At 42.1% G+C, this 17,503-nt stretch overlaps 1 protein-coding gene across 2 annotated transcripts in view; it reads right to left on the minus strand.

Annotated features, from left to right (window-relative positions):
- Positions 1–7,721: 7,721 nt before the first annotated feature.
- The window catches only part of TAF2 (TATA-box binding protein associated factor 2), a 127,016-nt gene continuing 117,234 nt past the window's right edge, over positions 7,722–17,503 (minus strand). For both annotated transcript variants that reach the window (XM_019528103.1, XM_019528104.1), the window contains one exon: positions 7,722–9,368. In XM_019528103.1, coding sequence (XP_019383648.1) covers positions 9,103–9,368 — 266 coding nt within the window. In that variant the 3' untranslated portion in view covers positions 7,722–9,102. The remainder of the gene's footprint in view (positions 9,369–17,503) is intronic.

Genomic DNA, 17,503 nt, shown 5'->3' on the forward strand with positions numbered 1-17,503 from the left:
TTCTAATGAACCCCCCCCCCCCCCCCGACTCCTGGTGTACGTGTATAAATGCCTATAGTGCCTAGTAAATGTAGCAGTCTTGCAGATGACCAGAGTGGAGTTGTTTTGGAGAACGCCAAATTTGCTTGCCCATAGTGGAGGAAGTCCCTATCATCATTGGTAGGTCCATCTTGGTGACTTAGTCATGCAGCCTGAAACGATTCAAGATCCAGTTAGTCTTTTGGCAGAAATTGTTGCAACTTTTGAACTTCCAGCTATGGAAATAAATGTTGTTGAAACGAAGACCATCAAGAAAGATTCCCGGATAGATGGAGTATCTTGAAGATAGCCATTGGTTGAAATGGAGGGGTCCATCCGTAGACCCCTCCATTAAGGACCAGGTTTAAAGTCCCATTGAGTGATTGGATCTCACATTGGAAGGAATGTTAGTCAAGCCTTCTGAAAAATTTCAGTACTAGCTGGAAAGACAGATTGACCCTTCCCAAGTATAGTAACAAGGGATTAGTTGACATAGCAGGACTGAGGAAACTGAGGGAAAGGTCATCACATTTTCACTTTAGTAAAGGGGTCAGCAACTTATGGGCCATGGGCCAAATTTGGGTCATGGATCTGGGGCTTCAGTAGCATTCAGGAGTGGGGGGCTTCACCTATGTCACACTGAACCACATACTTCATCCATGCCATGCCAAGGCTGGGTGGCAGAGCAAATGGTAAAGGGATATCGTCCCAGGAAACAGATGGATCATATGCAGCCTTCATAGTTTTGAGGTATAATCTGGTATGTAATATAGGACTTAGAATGGATAGACAAGGACTGACTTCTTGTTATTAGGTTGCCCTTAATTAAAATTATGTTTCTTCTTAGGTGGGCTGTGACACTGAAGGCCATTAGTGAAGACTCTTGGGATAGTACAGATAAGATTACCTTATACTGGTAATTATTCTGACCTAACACAAATCAAAAGTGTTTCCTTGTGTGAGGACATGATGGGAGCATGAAATTTCTAGAACCTCAGGACAGTCATCCTGGTTCTCATTACAGACCTTCTTCTGGAACTGACTTTGAATGCCAAATGGATGGAAGTCTTAGTAATGGCCTGAGATCTCATGGTGGCCAGAGAAACCAATACAAGGACACAGTGAAGGCATACCTCAAGAAAACGGATACTGACATCAAGAGTTGGGAGGAGTTGGCTGTCAACTGACTCCAGTGGCACCATAACCTCAACCAAGTGGTGTCCTGAGGTTTCTGAGGTTCGAGACATTTAAACTGGTCACTCAGCTCCAGGGAAAATGTAATAATTTGGGGGGTAACCTTGACAGAAACAGACAAATGCAGAAATACCTACCAGTCTGTATGAGGGCTTATCACAACCTTGTCTATTAGAATGTGCAGAGTCCAAGTCAACCATCACATGAAATCCTGAAAGCCCTTGAAACTATCTGCCTACAATGACTGAAGGACGAACAACTGCCTCAAAAAGAGGCTGTGGCTGGATTAAGATGATCCTCCATTCTGGATACTGGTTCTGAAGAGTCCCCCCCAATTCCATGGACATGAAGCCTAGAATCCGAAAAAGGAGGGCTTGTGATGCAAGTGGCAGGACTTGTTCATTGGAATCATCTGGTTAACACATTTTGACAAGCCCAGATAGCACTGCACGGAAAACCAAGAAGTATAAAATGTCAATCCAATTGTCCAATGTTTCTACTCAGAGGCGGTTCCATGCCACAACAGGGAGGAAAAGAATAGGTATATCTGAATCTGCAGTCATGCTATAAATAAAAAAAAAAAAAGAGGCAATGAGGAAGCTTCATTTAGTTAGCAGGCAATGAGAAGCTTCATTTAGCAGTGCTGGTGGTCCTAGTGTTTATGGTTTCCTAATCAGAAGCAGAAGGGACTATATTCAGGCTGGATAGACAGTGAGATCACTTGGTGCATTGAAACAAGGTAGCATGTCAGGAGAGGTCTGGATCCGATGGAGTGGAGAAAGCCAATAGTATGCATCATGAGTTGGTGGAACAACTGGTATTGCCAAAGCCTTCAGGAGGTATGGCAGAGGACTGTGCCAGAGTGCATGTTTCATGAAGGCTAAGTGCCATATGGCAGGTCCTTCTACTTTACAGGCACTAAAGAGATGGACTCTCCCCAGAACAGGATACAGGTGCCGGGACACACCCAAGCCTCATCAGGATCAACAAGAGGCCAGTCTTGGAGGTAGCAAAGCAAGGAAAGGACAAACACTACCTTTCTGAAAAACCTTATGATAAGGATTACTCCCCCCAACCCCAGCACTGTCTTTAGGTCTGTGCTTGCTGGGGCACCAAGGATTAAGTCTGCCTTCTCAAAAGGGGACATGCCACTCTGGAGGGTTTTGAACTCCAGGGTCTGAGGCTGACACTGTAGATTTATCAAAAAATAAACCTGATGACTATTAGCTTTGCTGTCCTTCTTAGCCTGGGAAGTGAAAGATTTGCAAATGCACATATCCAAGGAATGAGACTCTCTTAAACAATCAAGACATTTACCATACCCGTCTGTGGCAGGCACATCTCCATTGCAGACTGGATATATATCTTAAAAACAGACATGTGGCTAAAGAAACCACATGGCACAGGCCAGAAGAGTCTCAAATTTTACTGGAAAACCCAACAACAACCAGAACCAAAAGGAGAAAAAGGCAAATAAGTAGTTTAGAAACCAAAAAGAAGAAAAAAAGGTAGAAACAAGCAGGGTTCAAAGAAAAGTTTTAGACCAACCTCACTGTTTGGAACAGATTATGGAAGCACTCTCTCAAGTCAGGGTGGTCGAGAAGAACTCAAGAAGTGCACATGGAGAATTTCTTGCTGTAGTCGTACCCATATAGTGTGCCAGTGCCACGACTTCTCTTACACTCCAAGTTCAAGCGCTTGAGGCACATGCATCCAAAATGCATAAAGACAAGTACTCAACAGAAAAATGGAGAGTTTTAGTAGTGACTTGGAAAATAGAAACTGCCACCAGCATCTTTCATGCAGTGTGGACAAAGGCACAAGGACAGGAATGAGAAAAGGAACACAGAGGACTTGTTAATGGCACTACACAGCAAGAGAGGTAACTGAGAAACTACCATTTTGATATACTGGACGTGTTTACATGAGATGCTACACTGCTGCAGCGATGAGCTACGGTGACATAGCTCATTGCTACAGCAACGTAGCATTGGCAGGTACAAACCACAGCTACAAGCTACTGTGCGGTACCTCATTGTTTCTGACCCTGCTGTGCAGTAGCAATCTGTGTGGTGCAGTACCAGCAGTTACTGTGCAGTCATTTAGTACTTCCAAGTATTAAATGACTGCACAGTAACAACTGTGCAGGTGCACCCACTGTCAATTAATTAGAAAAGAAAGTAGCAAAATGCACTTAAAAGTTTAGCAAAGTGTAGAGGAGCAGCCTGCACAATGCCAGACTCCAACAAACTCCTCTAGTCTTCTTTCTTCTATTAGTGCTAAAGCCGCGAAATGTTAGGTAACTGGCATTACCATTGATCATTTACCACCTCTTTTAACACCAATATCCCTGCCAGATACTTTAGATTCACTTCTTCTCCACTTTAAAGATTTTGCCAGAGGAGGTTTTGGGGGTTGCAGCTCTCCTGGTCTCCCATGACCAAGAGAAAAGCCCAGACAGCATTTAGGCAGAATGGATCCTTTGTGAGGTGTAAGACCAGTCTGACAGTCTGGGTAAAACTCTTGTTATCCTTGGGTGAAACCACTCTCATCTAAGGATAAAAAGGTAATTCAAAAGAAGGTGGAAGTCAGACTGGGGAAGCTGGAAGTTGGGAGGGGCAGCTAATGGCCTAGCAACATCTGCTTTGCTTAAGCAATGCGTATGTTTAATGTTCCGGGTAGAATGAAAGTCAAGTGTTCATTACTGGGACAGGGCATTTGCTTGAAGCTTGAGCTCATTATAAAAGTCAAACCTTGCTTTTGTTTCTGCAGATTTTGAGATCAGCACCTGAGAAGCTGCTTATCTTTTGAATAACCGGTTCTCACACTTAATTCTGGCACAGTGCTCTGCAACAGAGACAGAGCTCTTGCAACTCAAAGCTATAAACATTGGGCACTACCTTTTCTAGAGCAATGTCCTTCCATCCATTCAAGAAACACTTTTATTTTGTTAACAAAGGTATTTTTACAATGTTGTACAAAAGATACATTTTTACAATGTTGTACAAGATGCTTCCTTTACAGCCCGGGATAGAGAACAAGACTCAGTCAAATAAAATCAGAAATGCAAATAGTTGTATATACCAAAGTTTAACTCTGAAAATGCTAGAGTTGGGAGCAGAAAAAACTGCAAGAACCATAGGCATTTGTACACATGCTTGTACCGCAGTGCCAGGCACTTTTAAAAGCTCCCGGTGCTGTGGCACATGTTTGTATAACTGGTGAAATGTGCATCAGCACTGAGAAAACAGTGGTGGTGCGCTTTTGAACTAAAACACATCAAAAGTGTTTTAGTTCAAAAGCAGACTGCATTTCGTCATTTATGCACTGCAAATGTATGCAATGCAGCTCCAGGAACATCAGCTCACGTGTGGAGCAGACTCGATTAATCCAATCTGCTCCGACGCGCTGGATCTCTGGCACCTGCGAAGCAGACAAATGTATATGTATAAATGCCCCTTGTCAGTGGCATGAGCTAGTACAGGTTCCTCTACTGCCCCTAGATGCACCTGGAATGACTGGCACTAGGAGAAGGGCTATCACCAGCTTCTTGTGCTTCTACATCCCCAGCCCCAGACATGAATGGAAGTTGGGCAGGGCTGACACTCCAGGCCAGTGTCATGACAGCTAGACCAATAAAAAAAAATGGTTATTTACACCAATCCAAAAGTATTCTAATAATGAACAAGTAAGAGCTGTGCTCCCTTTTCCTTCATGATTTAGGATCAGATCACCCACAAAGGGAAAACATTTCTAGGATTTCTGATCAGTTGAAAAACATTGGGAAAAATTATCAAAGTTCCAAATAACTTTGGTACTGCTAGAATGGGATTATTAAGTCTATAGAAAAAGGAGAGTAAAATATAATAAAAAGGGATTAAAATCTAGCTATAAAATAGCTAATCACACTGTTACAAAATTATAACCTCTTCAGTGACCCTGACTTCTTACACCTTCATGGAATCCCCAGCACATTGAAACAACCACAATTTACTTTTACAGAACAAGTGGAAGCTCAGATATAGCTGCATAGAAATCTACAGCTAGAAGAGACCTCCAAAATGTCATTTCGTCCAAATCTTCTGCAGTAAGCTTGGATCAAGAATCCCCAGATCAACCCATAAAGATTTCTGTCCAACCTATTCTTAACATTGTCTAATGAAGAAGAGTCCAAGGAAAGCATGTTCTAGCATCTCGCAACTCTAACCAATCTGAAAGGTTTTTTCTCCCACTAGCCAACTAAAACCTGATTTGTTGCAAGTGTATTTGCCTTTGTGGAACAGAATGGCACTAGCATTCATTGCTCATCAGCAGGGATCCTGGTTTTCTCCGATTAAAATAACCTGCAAATTCTTGATATATAGGCATCTCAGTTGAACACAGTGTTTTATTGATATATTTACAAATTTAAAGCAATTTGAAAGCTGACCAGTGGCTCAATTGCTATAATAAAATAAATTCTAAATATCTATAAATTTTGGTTTGTTTGTTTTGTTTTGTTTTTTAATCATGGAAAAACAGAGCTCCCCCTGCCCCCTTAGTTCACAAAACGCAGGTCCGGGCCCCCCACTCTCAAGCCACCAGCCCCATCCCTGCTGATGCCCCTCATTCACCCCCCACAGCTCCCTGGCCCTGCTGGTGCCCCTTGCCCCGACCCACAGCCCCCATCTGCCAGGGCTATTGGGCCAGTGACCCAGGTCCACAGCCCCCTGCCCCCTACAGCAGCACCTGAACCCCAGCTGCCACCCATGGGAGGTGGCAGCTGCTGCAGTGTGGCGGAGCATGGAGCACGGCTTTCTCACGGGTGGCACAGCTGGAGTGGAGCCTGTGGGGGGCTGGTGCGGGCCAAGGGCTCATGGGGGTAGGGGGTGGGTTGTCTGCTGCTGCCCTCCCCCAGGGCTTCCATAGCCCAGCTGGTAGGACTTGGTGTGGCAGGGCACAGCAGGGCTGGGCAGGGAAGCTCCTTGCCACTGAGCCCTGCATCACCCCGGTGACATGCCCCCTGCCTGCCTGGCAACAGAGAGCAGCAGCATGGGGTTGTGCCCCTCGCTACTCTGGGGTGGGCACTGCACACCTTGTTTGTAGTGGCAAGGAGCTTCCCCACCCGGCCCTTCTCTGCTGTGCTGCGCTGGGTCCCACCTGCTAGGATGTGGAGGCCCCCGGGGCAGGGAGCGAGCCAGCCCTGCACGCAGATCTGGGGAGCACAGGTCCATCTCTCCAGGAGCGTGCACAGCAGTGGGGAGCACCTTCCCGCACGCCCCCCCCCACCAAACAAGCTGCCTGTGGCCCTGCCCCACTCCCCACTAGGTTTCCCCATGGGAAACTGAAAACTCAGTTCCCTCCTCTCCCATCAATTCACTTCCCCCTCACACCTTTGCTACTTTGTTTCATCACTCATTACCCAGGGACAAAAATCTGAAACATTCTATCAAGCCATTACTATTTCCTCCCTAATTTCTCCTTAAGATTCAAATTGTGATGCTCAGGTAAGTCAGACAACTGGCAGATGGTAAGCTCACCTGCATACGCAGCTGCTTTGCAAAAAACCATGCTCATAAAAGGTCTCATCTTCCTTTCTTTACGCTCACCTGCTATTCTTCTTCACTTTTACTGAGACTCTTGGGTCTTCATTCTTTAAGGTCCCTCAGGATGAGCGAGAATACAGATGTTACTTCCCTTTTCATGTCGCTTGTCTTATAGTTTGAATGGAGCAACACGAGACCCAGTCACTCCATGTAGCCTCTGCTTCTTACCTTTCCTCATGAGGTGGATGCAGTAAGTCCCTGTCTGCAGCCAGGATGGCTGATCTTCTGGACAGGGCTTTAAACCAAGATTGCTGGGGGATGGTGATACACAAATTCAGACATGTCCAGGGACCAACATACAAGTAAGCCCTGTAGATAGGGACACTGGGAGAGCCACTTTTGCAGGAGTGGAGGGAATAGTTCTCCATTAGCAGGACAGGAAGACAAGGGCCTCAGTAAAAGGACTCAGGTGCCTATATACCAACACCAGAAGCATGGGGAACAAGCAGGAGCTAGCCAGCCCTCCAGCGGGCATTATGATCTAGCAGAAATTACAGAGACCTAGTGGGACTCCTCACACGACTGGAGTGTAGCTATAGAGGGCTACACCCTGCATAGAACAGACCGGGTGGGGAAGAAAGGTGGCGGCGTTGCTATCTATGTGAAAGAGCAGTACACCACCTTTCCAGGGTAGGTGATTGCACCACCTCTGGCAGGAGCTTAGTCCAGTCAGGACACCCTGACTGTGAAGAAGTTTTTCCTAATGTTGAGCCTGAATCGATCAAGAGGAGACTGGATAGGCACCTTGCTGGGGTCACCTGCCCCCAGTTGTCTTTCCTGCTTGGTGCAGGGGGCTGGACCCGATGATTTTCCAAGGTCTCTTCCAGCCTTACAATCTATGAATCTCTGAATTATTTTCCCCACAATCTGTAGACAATTTGCTTTTGATAAACTACGCACACAAGCAACTGAATTTACAATAGGTAAATCATATAAAACTGTTTATTAACTTTTGGAACAGTTGGTTTTAAAAAAAAGCCTTCCTATCAAACTTTTTTTTTCTAGAAGTAGCATCATTCTGAGGACTCAAAAAGAAAAAAATAAAGGAAGAAAAAGAAAAGAAAACACTTTTAACAGAACATTTTATAATAGTAAGGTGTATATTACGTAAACTCCAGCCAACAGTGATAAACTGTCACAAAGTAAAATCCCAACATCTAAATAGAAATCAGGAGTACAAGGACAAAAAGAAAGAAAGAAAAAAAAAAAAAAAGAGCAGTGATGGTTTTTACCTGTATTGCCCGAGTGTTTAAAAACTAAAGTTTTAAATAAAATATTTGCTGGATATGTAATCCTAAGTACAAAACTGTATAAACCATAGCTAACGACATTTCAATTCACTCACCATTTTAAGTCCCAGATCTTGGTTAATCTAGTAATATTATTTTGATATGGATTCATGAATTGAGAGTGTTGAGTATTTTCAGGAAAATTCACTTTAACAGGAGTATACGCTCACATAAGCAGCTTCTGAGATCTTTAACCTTTCCTTTCAAAAGTGTACTCCTAATTTTGTTATAGTTAATGAAAAAGCTGCCTTTGTCAAAATAATTTGCAAAACTTTATTTTATTTTAAAAGCCTGATTACAGGACAAAACATGCATTAAGTTTCCTGCTAAAATTCCAGAAACATAATTGCAGAATGCGATTATATTCAAAGGATTATGTCCATAATAAATATCTGCAGCTTAAAAGCAGCTTGGAATTTTAAGATTTTTAGTAAGTGAAAAGGGAAAATATCTATGTACTAGTCTTAAAATTCTGACATTACACTGTAATGGTTAAGGAAAGGAATAGCTCAACCAAAGATTATAGGAAAGCCTTTGTCTTCCCAGGAGGTCTATGCTGAGTTATACAATATTGCCCTGGAAACAGTGCTTCATCAGAGGTCTGGCAGTTGGCTTCTGTTTAAAACATACTTTGACTCATAACATTCTTCAAAGGCTTAAAACATAATTTAATCTGGCGGTACACATGGACAGCATGATGTGCAAGGGGTTGCCAATGGACATGGGGCCCTTACACAAAGGGCTGTTTTCTTTGCTTAAAAGGGAAGGAGTGGGAGGTGGGGAGAACAGTGAAACAGAAACTGACTCAGAACCAGAAAACATCTCTCTGAACCAGGTTCATTTCAGCAACTGCATACGCAAATAGAACGCTTCAAAATTTGGATTTTGAAAGCTTCTGAATTGCAAAGACAGTTAATACATCTACATTTTTCATACAAAAAGATAGAGGCTTTAGTTATATACATCCTTCAAAATGTTCTATCAGCTTGCTGGCTCCAGTCCTTGGGCTGCTCACTTCAGTCTGAAAGCGACGGAGAACGAATTGACCGCCCACTGGCTGGGCTATTGGAGAAACCAAAGGGCTCCTTTTCTTTCTCTTTATTGTCATGCTTATGTTTATGCTTATGTTTATGTTTGTGTTTTTTCTTCTTTTTCTTGTGTTCATGGTGGTGGTGGTGGTGATGGTCACTATGTTTTGAGGAGTTTGATTCTTTACTATAGATAGAGAGTGGAGTTGCTGAAACTGGATGCAAGTTGATTTCTCCAGAAGATTGTTCCTTACCTAAGACAAAGATACAATTGAAAATTTGTTTTTAAAATAAGTTAGCTTGCACAATTTATCAAATCAAGGAGAAAAAAACTACTGCTGAAGTACTAGGAAGTATCGTATCCTTCATGTATATTATGCACAAGTCAAGTCTATTAATATGCTGGTACCTTTGAGCGTTTATACATGTGCTCCGGGGAGGGGGGGCCTTTAATTGAAACAGCTCTGAGAGCCACTCTAAAGGTGCCTGGAGCATATCATGCATCAACACCCCCGTGCTTTAAAATGGCAGTAGGGGTGCTTTACCTGAAACTTGTTTGACAAGCTATAAATAAAGCACCCCACCACCATTTAAGTACAGGGATGCTGATGCATGAGACAGTGGAAGCTGCTGGAGTTTGGTTATTTGAGACTTGAGTCTGCTCTGATGTGCTGTCATTAAAGCGTGTCACAGCAGCTCTTTACTCATGTATAGGCACTCTTTGGTTTTCTGGTATTCCCAGGTAAGTCCCTAAGTCTTATTTTAGTTTCTGCACTAGTGCCTTAATTTTTAGAAGTGCACTTCAGAAGTGCTAACCCCTGCAATGAATGGTACAATTGTATTCCAGATGACTAGTGCACATGTATAGAAAGAACTGTAAATCCTACAACAGACTCGATTTGAAGCCCAGTTTAGAAGCCTAATATTCTGTATGAAATGAACAACTTGACTGCTTATGATAATTTTTTTGATACAATGTTAAATAATGAACAGAAATAATAAGAGGAAAGAGTTTTGTTAATTATCAAGGAAAAAATTATAGCAATACACAAATCTTTTCAGGATAAAGAGAAAAAGTGAGTTACCTGATTCTTTCAAAATAAATGGTGCATCATATAAGCACTTTTTTTAGTTTATTGAAAAAACACTCAAAAGGTTGCAGAAATACATTTCAATGAGACAGCTATAGCACAGTACACATTAACTTTACATATCAGGATTTCACATTTTAATTAATACAGAAATTAGTGGAGATGGGCTTTTTTTTTTTTTTACACCAGCAAGTTGGTTGTAGAATTGTTTCAACAAAGACACACAGACAAAAACTTATGGAAATGTTGAAATACTTCATTTCCTAGTCATTCATCCTAATAACCAGGGAAATGAATGCCTAGGGTCACAAACCAATTCACACACAATCAAACACCTGTCCAAATTTCTCCTCTGCATGAGCAGATTTAAATGTTTACTACCTCCAAGGAATGTCCTAAAGATCACAGATTGGAGGGTTCTTTGGTGAGCTGCTCTCACTTTTTGAAATGCTTGCATGCACTAATTATATACCCATTGATCCAAATCTCTGAATTATAGAGTGGATTTGAACTATGATGACCCGTGTTTCTCTGCAGAGCAACCTAACCACTTCATTACCAAGTCTGAATCTTGAACTGCACCCTCTCGAGTAGGGAAGGCAATATAACCTGCTTCTCTGATCTCCTGAGTTACTTTTACTCTAAGCAGATATATGCCCATTCATCAAATCTGCAGTAAATTTTGAAATACTTTTTTCCATATCAGCAGCATTTTACAAAATTGCAAGTTTGCCTTTCTTGCACAGCATGATTGCTCTGTACCCTGCTGTACAGGGAAAACTATCAGGAAATACCTTTCTCCTGGTAATCATGGGCGCCTATACACATGCAGCAAGGCTGCTCCGAAGTGCTGTAATTACAGTGTGTTGGAGAAGACTTGATTATTTGAGTATGCTGGAGTGTGGCAATTACCACACTCCACCAGATTCCAGTGTCATGTGCATCAGCGTCCCCATGCTGAAAAGTGGTGGCAGGGGCGCTTTAACTAAAGCTTGTTTGACAAGCATTATTTGGAGCGCCCCGCTGCCATTTTTCAGCGCAGGGACACCGATATGCATGACGCTCCAGGAGCTTTAATTACAGCAGATCCAAGAGCTTTAATTACAGCACCCTCCCCCCCCCACACACACACACACTCCCAGAGCACTTCTATAAATGCCTCCAATTTCTTAGAAGTCAAAAGATTTCAGGAAACAACTTTGGTTAAAAGGTGAAAAACTTCAGAAGCTCAACCTGCTTTGCATATCCAAGAGAAAATTAAGAGTCTACTTGATCATCTGTATGTACATACAAGGAAAGATGATTTCAGACAGTAAAGGCTACCTAACAGAGCTGAAAAAGACACAATTCAATATTTGGAACTGAAGCTAGAAATTCAGGAAAGAAAAAAGCCACACATTCTTAATACCAATGGTAATTAACCACTGGAACAACTTACCAAAAGACATACTGGGTTCTCCATTGTCTTTAGTCTTAACATCGATATTTATGTCTTTCTAAAACCATGTCTCACTAAACCACAAGATGTGAGCTGTGATGCAGGAATTACTGGATGAAATTTTATTACTTATATTATCCAGAAAATCAGACTAGATGATCACAATGTTCCTATCTATACTTAAATTCTATTAATTTATTAACATTTTACAAACTTCAATCCTGTATTCGCCAGATTACATGGATTTGTTATGTTACTATATGTAAATGCATACTACGAGAATTCAAATGTTTTTAATTTTTTACGTTATATGAACTCAGCATATTATGGTATATACACGATGAGCACAAGCACGAATTAAAAGCATTTACTGCTGGCCTTAATGCAGCATCAGCCACATCCCTTGGCAATCTACCCTTGATAGATTTAGTCCACATCCCAAAAAACCGAGCATGATGTGCACAGCAAAAATGTAAGAAATGAATTATTACTATATTTGTAACTGCTCTCAATTTCTAATTGTATTTCTCTCAAATAATTTCCCTTTAAAGCTCTACCACTTCCTGAATCCATTCCTGTAAAACCTACATACTTTCTAAGCATTTTACCAGAAGATGGTTCCCTCCTCAAAACTACAAACATTTTGAAGTACCTGTTATAATATGAAACTTAGTTCAATGAAAAACACACACATCTAACACAGGCCATTAGGTCAGTGGTGATAGGTAGAAGTTGCACCTTAAATAAGAGAACAAGGTATTTAATAAAACATTACACTGACAAAATGTAACAACCACATTAAAAGTGATATATTGTCACAAGCCATTTTAGTAACACAAACACTAGAAGAAAGAGAGTACAATATGTAACCGCATATTTCAAATACTCCCAAGACAAACTTCAGCTCTGAGATTCTGAAGGAGAGGGATTTCCAGACCAAGTTTTTGTCTAATAACTTATGTTGCATTTCAGGACAGATGCCAGAAAATATTTCATAGTCTCCCAAATGTGGGAAATGAACACAGTAACCACCCAAGAGTGATGGCAAAAAGTCCCTGAATGACATTAGTGTTCTACCATTAGGGGCATATGAAAGATTAGCGGAGTGGAGCACAGTAAGTCTGTCACTTATTCTCTAGTCTCATTTTGTTATTTAAAAATATGAAGTCTTAATATTATGAAGGGGGGAATAAACCCACACAAAGTGTTAGGCCTGTATCACTAATGCGAAAGATATACATGAGTTTCCAGGGAGCTAGTAAAAATAATTCTGAAGTGTGCTCCAAGTTTTTCAATGTGTAATAGTTCAGACGGTGATGATACCTTAAAATGTCAACATGTTTAACATTATCACTCCTCAGAGTACATAAGAAGAGAGAAAGCATTGTTAGAATGATCTGCATCACCATTCCCAAGATATGTGCATTTTGGATGCATCTCTGGTGCACGGCCATGGAGAAGAAAGGCAGGCAGCATTAATGTCTAGTCAAAATGTATACATGACATGGACACAAAACGTAATTATCAGAGACAGCTGGGAACAAATGTTTTCGTTTGAAAAGGGTCACCTTTTTCATCGTTCAGGATACGATGAGATCACGGGCTGCCAATTGGACAGCTCTGATCTAAGGGCAAGCACCTGTCCCATGAGCCCCAGGAGCTGCCAGCCCTACTGTGGGAGAGCAGCGCGCTACCAGTGCAATCCAGGGGCCAGGAGGACTGCTTGCCACCAGGCTGCCTGGGGCACAGGGGATCACGTGGGCCTGGTTCAGCAAGAAGACCGACCCCACAGTGTACTGCCTGGGAGCTATGTACCACCACTGCACAGCCCCTGGCCACATGGAAGCTGGACAGCTGTGAGATAAAGTAATCCTATCATCCAACACCTTTGTTCATTTTTCAAATGTCAGATTTCAAATATCCAGCACTGATATTTTACTTCTAAAGTTGATACCAATTTCTGAAGGGCATAACAATCACAGTCTAACCAGCAAACTCAATTAGGAAATATGACCGCTATACACATGAGAGCAGAAATGCATTGACATGTTATTCTGTGATAAAAGAAAGGCAATCATTAGTGTAACTGGGTCTGCGAGTGGGGCACCTGCCCCAGGCACCAAGTCAGTGGGATCACAGAATGGCAGCACCCCCAGGGAGTCTGTCTGCTGTTGCTGCTGCCACGAGTGCACAGACACTGTGCCGCTGCTGTAGTAGCAAGGACCAGGACAGACCGACAATGCAATGGTAGCAGCATTCAGGGATTTTTTTTTTTTTTTTTTTTTTTTTTTTTTTTTTTTTTTTTTTTTTTTTGAGTCCCCAAAGGAGGGAAGACTCACCTCCAGCCCACTTCTTCCCCCACCCAACCAGTACTCCTAAACCTCTAATGCAAACCGTGCTAGTTAAGCCTCTGAAACCAATGAAGAAAAAACTAGATTAGGTAATAATATTTTCACATGCTTCTTATATACTTTTAATACTGAACCAGTTTGTTTCTCAGCCACTGAATCAAACAACATTAACTGCCTTCATACAGCTGCTTGACTGCCACTTTATATTTTTTCAAACCATACCAACTCCTCAAAAGACACTATATTTGATATTGTCCAAGAGTGCTTTGAAGCCGACACAAACATCAAATGCACTTGTGCTTGGGACAGTGTCGCAAAAAGTCACCCGACCTACTGAATTAAGATACCTGTAAAATGGACCTCATTATGGTAATAAAAAGAATACTGGTAGTTCAAGTACCATAAAGCCCCCCTAGATGAAGATCAATATTTCATAAACAATTCCCTTTTTGGTCTCCAGGATTCTCAGTGATCGGCATTTACTGAAGGCACATATTAGTGACGAAGCAATTTAGCTGAGAAGGGCCAGTTCCTTCAAAGGCCACCATTATCACTCCTATAACGACTGGAGGACGACGGCTGCAGAGACAGCACGTTCCTTCTGTGCACAAGACATAATAGCACACTACAATAAAGACGGGGTGAGCCCAGTAGTTTTCTTCTGAAGTGGTTACTAACATTCCTTGAAACAGAATACATGTAAACCTGACTATCCATTTTGCATCTTCCTCTGTTTTGGATGTGCAGTTCCAATGTAATGATTGTTTTTTCTGTGTTCCAACTAGCTGGATAGGTGTTTAGAGTTAGATGGGATTACAATAATCATGGAATAGACTAGAAACATGTAAAACACCTAGTCAGCCCACTGGACTGCTACAAAGAAGGCAGATATGATAGGAGAGAAATGGCATTTATAAAAATATAGATCCTACACATTAACTTCCTTTTTAAATATATATTAAAAATTATTTGATTTTAATTTTACCTTGATAAGCTTTAAAGTAACCTGATTTTTGTCAAAATTAAAAAACTCTAATTTGTGAAACCATGATAATATCTAGTTGTAAGTTGCCAAATGTGTTTAATATTCCTGAAGAATGAATACTGAGTGGCTATTAGGTGCTATGGTCTTAATTTATCCATTCACTGATCCCTATTTTTCTTTTACTTTGCACCAAACCTTTGAGGATTGGTAATATGATGTCACCTCTAGACCTTTACATTTAAACAAAGCTATGTCACCTTCCTTGAAAGTGCTCTGAGTTTCTGATATCTTATCGAGTCTGTGGCAAAATATCCAATACTTATGAAACCGTTTGCTTACAGAGCACTATTCCAAGTCGACACTCGCTTACAGTGACCTAATTCACATCTGATTTTCTGAATGCCTACAGGACAGCACCAAGCTCCCAAACCAGAAGAATTAAGTTAGGCTGAAAAGTCTTGCCTTTCCGGCCACAGATATGCCTGAGGAAACCATGATGTTTCAAAAACCTTAGGATCGATCACAGCTGGGAAGGAAAGTCAAGGCATCAACATACAGCTATGCTGGCCTTTGATCCATTTCTTCTTACACTAAAACAAAACCTGCTAGTGCACCAGTGTCACCTCCTGAACTCGAGTTCCAGCTCCTAATTCACAGAAGTCCACAAAACTACAAGGTCTCAAACCTCCCAATGATTGTAAGTATATTTCCTTTCCCCATTTCTTTTTTGCTTTATAATTAGTTGAGAGACAACCTGGTCTCTTTAATTTTAAGCTGTGTGCATAGGTTTATAGGAGCACCAATGTTATCCACCAAAAGATTCCCCAAACGTAACCAGCCACAAAACAAAGTCTGAGAAATTCTCATTCAGGTGCATTTCTGATTTTGTAAAGAAAGGGTTAGTTACCCCACAAGAAATTAAATCAAAGGAGGAAACCTTAACTGACTCAGAGTTTGTGATACACAAGTGAAACATTTTAGTTTCAGTATGCAAATATTTTATTAAGTTCTGGATATGACTTACTTGGGAAAATTCTTTAATTGGGGTTTTAACTAAATAACCTCTTAAGAGACCTGGTTCTAATATTACCAGCACTATGTAGTATTAATCTGGTGATTTAATTTGGTCATTTATTCTCAGGTCAACATCAATTTTAACCTATCAATTCAACTTTGATCATAAAACATTAGGGAAGAGTGGAAGGGACCTCAGGAGGTCACATCTAGTCCAATCCCCTGCTCGAAGCAGGACCATTCCCAGCTAGATCATCCCAACCAAAGCTTTGTCTAGCCAGGTCTCAAAAACTTCCAAAGATGGAGCTTCCACCACCTCTCTGGGTAACCTGGTCCAGTGTTTTACTGCCCTCCTAGTGAGAAAAGTCTTCCTAATATCTAACTTAAACTTCCCTTGCTGCAACTTGAAATCATTGCCCCTTGTTCTGTCATCTACCACCACTGAGAACAGTCTAGCTCCATCCTCTTCCGAACCCCCACTTAAGATAGCTGAAGGCTGCTATTAAATCTCCTCTCAGTCTCCTCTGCTCTGGACTAAAAAAGCCCAGTTCCCTCAGTCTTTCCTCATAAATCATGTCCCCCACCCCCTTCACCATTTTACTGCCCTCTGCTGGACTCTCTCCAGTTTGTCTGCATCTTTTCTGCAGTGGGGATCCCAAAACTGAACACAGTACTGCAGATGTGGCCTCATCAGTGCTAAACAGAGGGTAATAATCACTTCCCTTTACCTGCTGGCAGCACTCCTACCAATGCAGCCCAGTAAGCCATTAGCCTGCTTTACAACAAGGGCACACTGCTGGCTCATATTCAGCCTGTTGTCCACTGTAACCCCCAGGTCCTTTTCTGCAGAGCTCCTGCCCAGCCAGTCACCCCCAGGCTGTACTGGTGCATGGGATTGTTCCATCTTAAGTGCAGGACTTTGCACTTGTCCTTGTTGAACCGCATGAGACTCCTTCCGGCCCAATCCTCCAATTTGTCTAGGTCACTGAATCCTACCCCTATCCTCCAGCGTATCTACTACTCTTCCCAGGTGGGTGAGGGTACACTCTATGCCATGTTCCAGGTCACTGATGAAGGCAATGAACAAAACCAGCCCCAGGGGCAATCCACTTGATACTGGCTGCCAACTAGACATTGAGTCATTGATTATCTGAGCCCAATGCTCCAGCCAGTTTTCTATCCACCTTACAGTTCATTCATCCAGCCCATACTTCCTTAGCTTGCCTACGAGAATGTTTCATAGTTTCATAGTTTCTAGGGTCGGAAGGGACCTGAGCAGATCATCTAGTCTGACCCCCTGCCATGGCAGGAAGAGCACTGGGGTCAAATGACCCCAATAAGGTGGTCATCCAACCTCCTCTTAAAAACCCCCAGGGTGGGAGCCTGCACCACCTCACATGGAAGCTGGTTCCAGACTCTAGCCGCCCTGACCGTGAAGTAGCGCCTCCTGATGTCCAACTTAAACCTTCCCTCCGCCAGCTTGTGACCATTGTTCCTGGTCACTCCTTGC

Source organism: Gavialis gangeticus, unplaced genomic scaffold (genome assembly GCF_001723915.1).
Source record: "Gavialis gangeticus isolate Ggan-Ray unplaced genomic scaffold, GavGan_comp1, whole genome shotgun sequence".
Lineage (NCBI taxonomy): Eukaryota > Metazoa > Chordata > Crocodylia > Gavialidae > Gavialis > Gavialis gangeticus.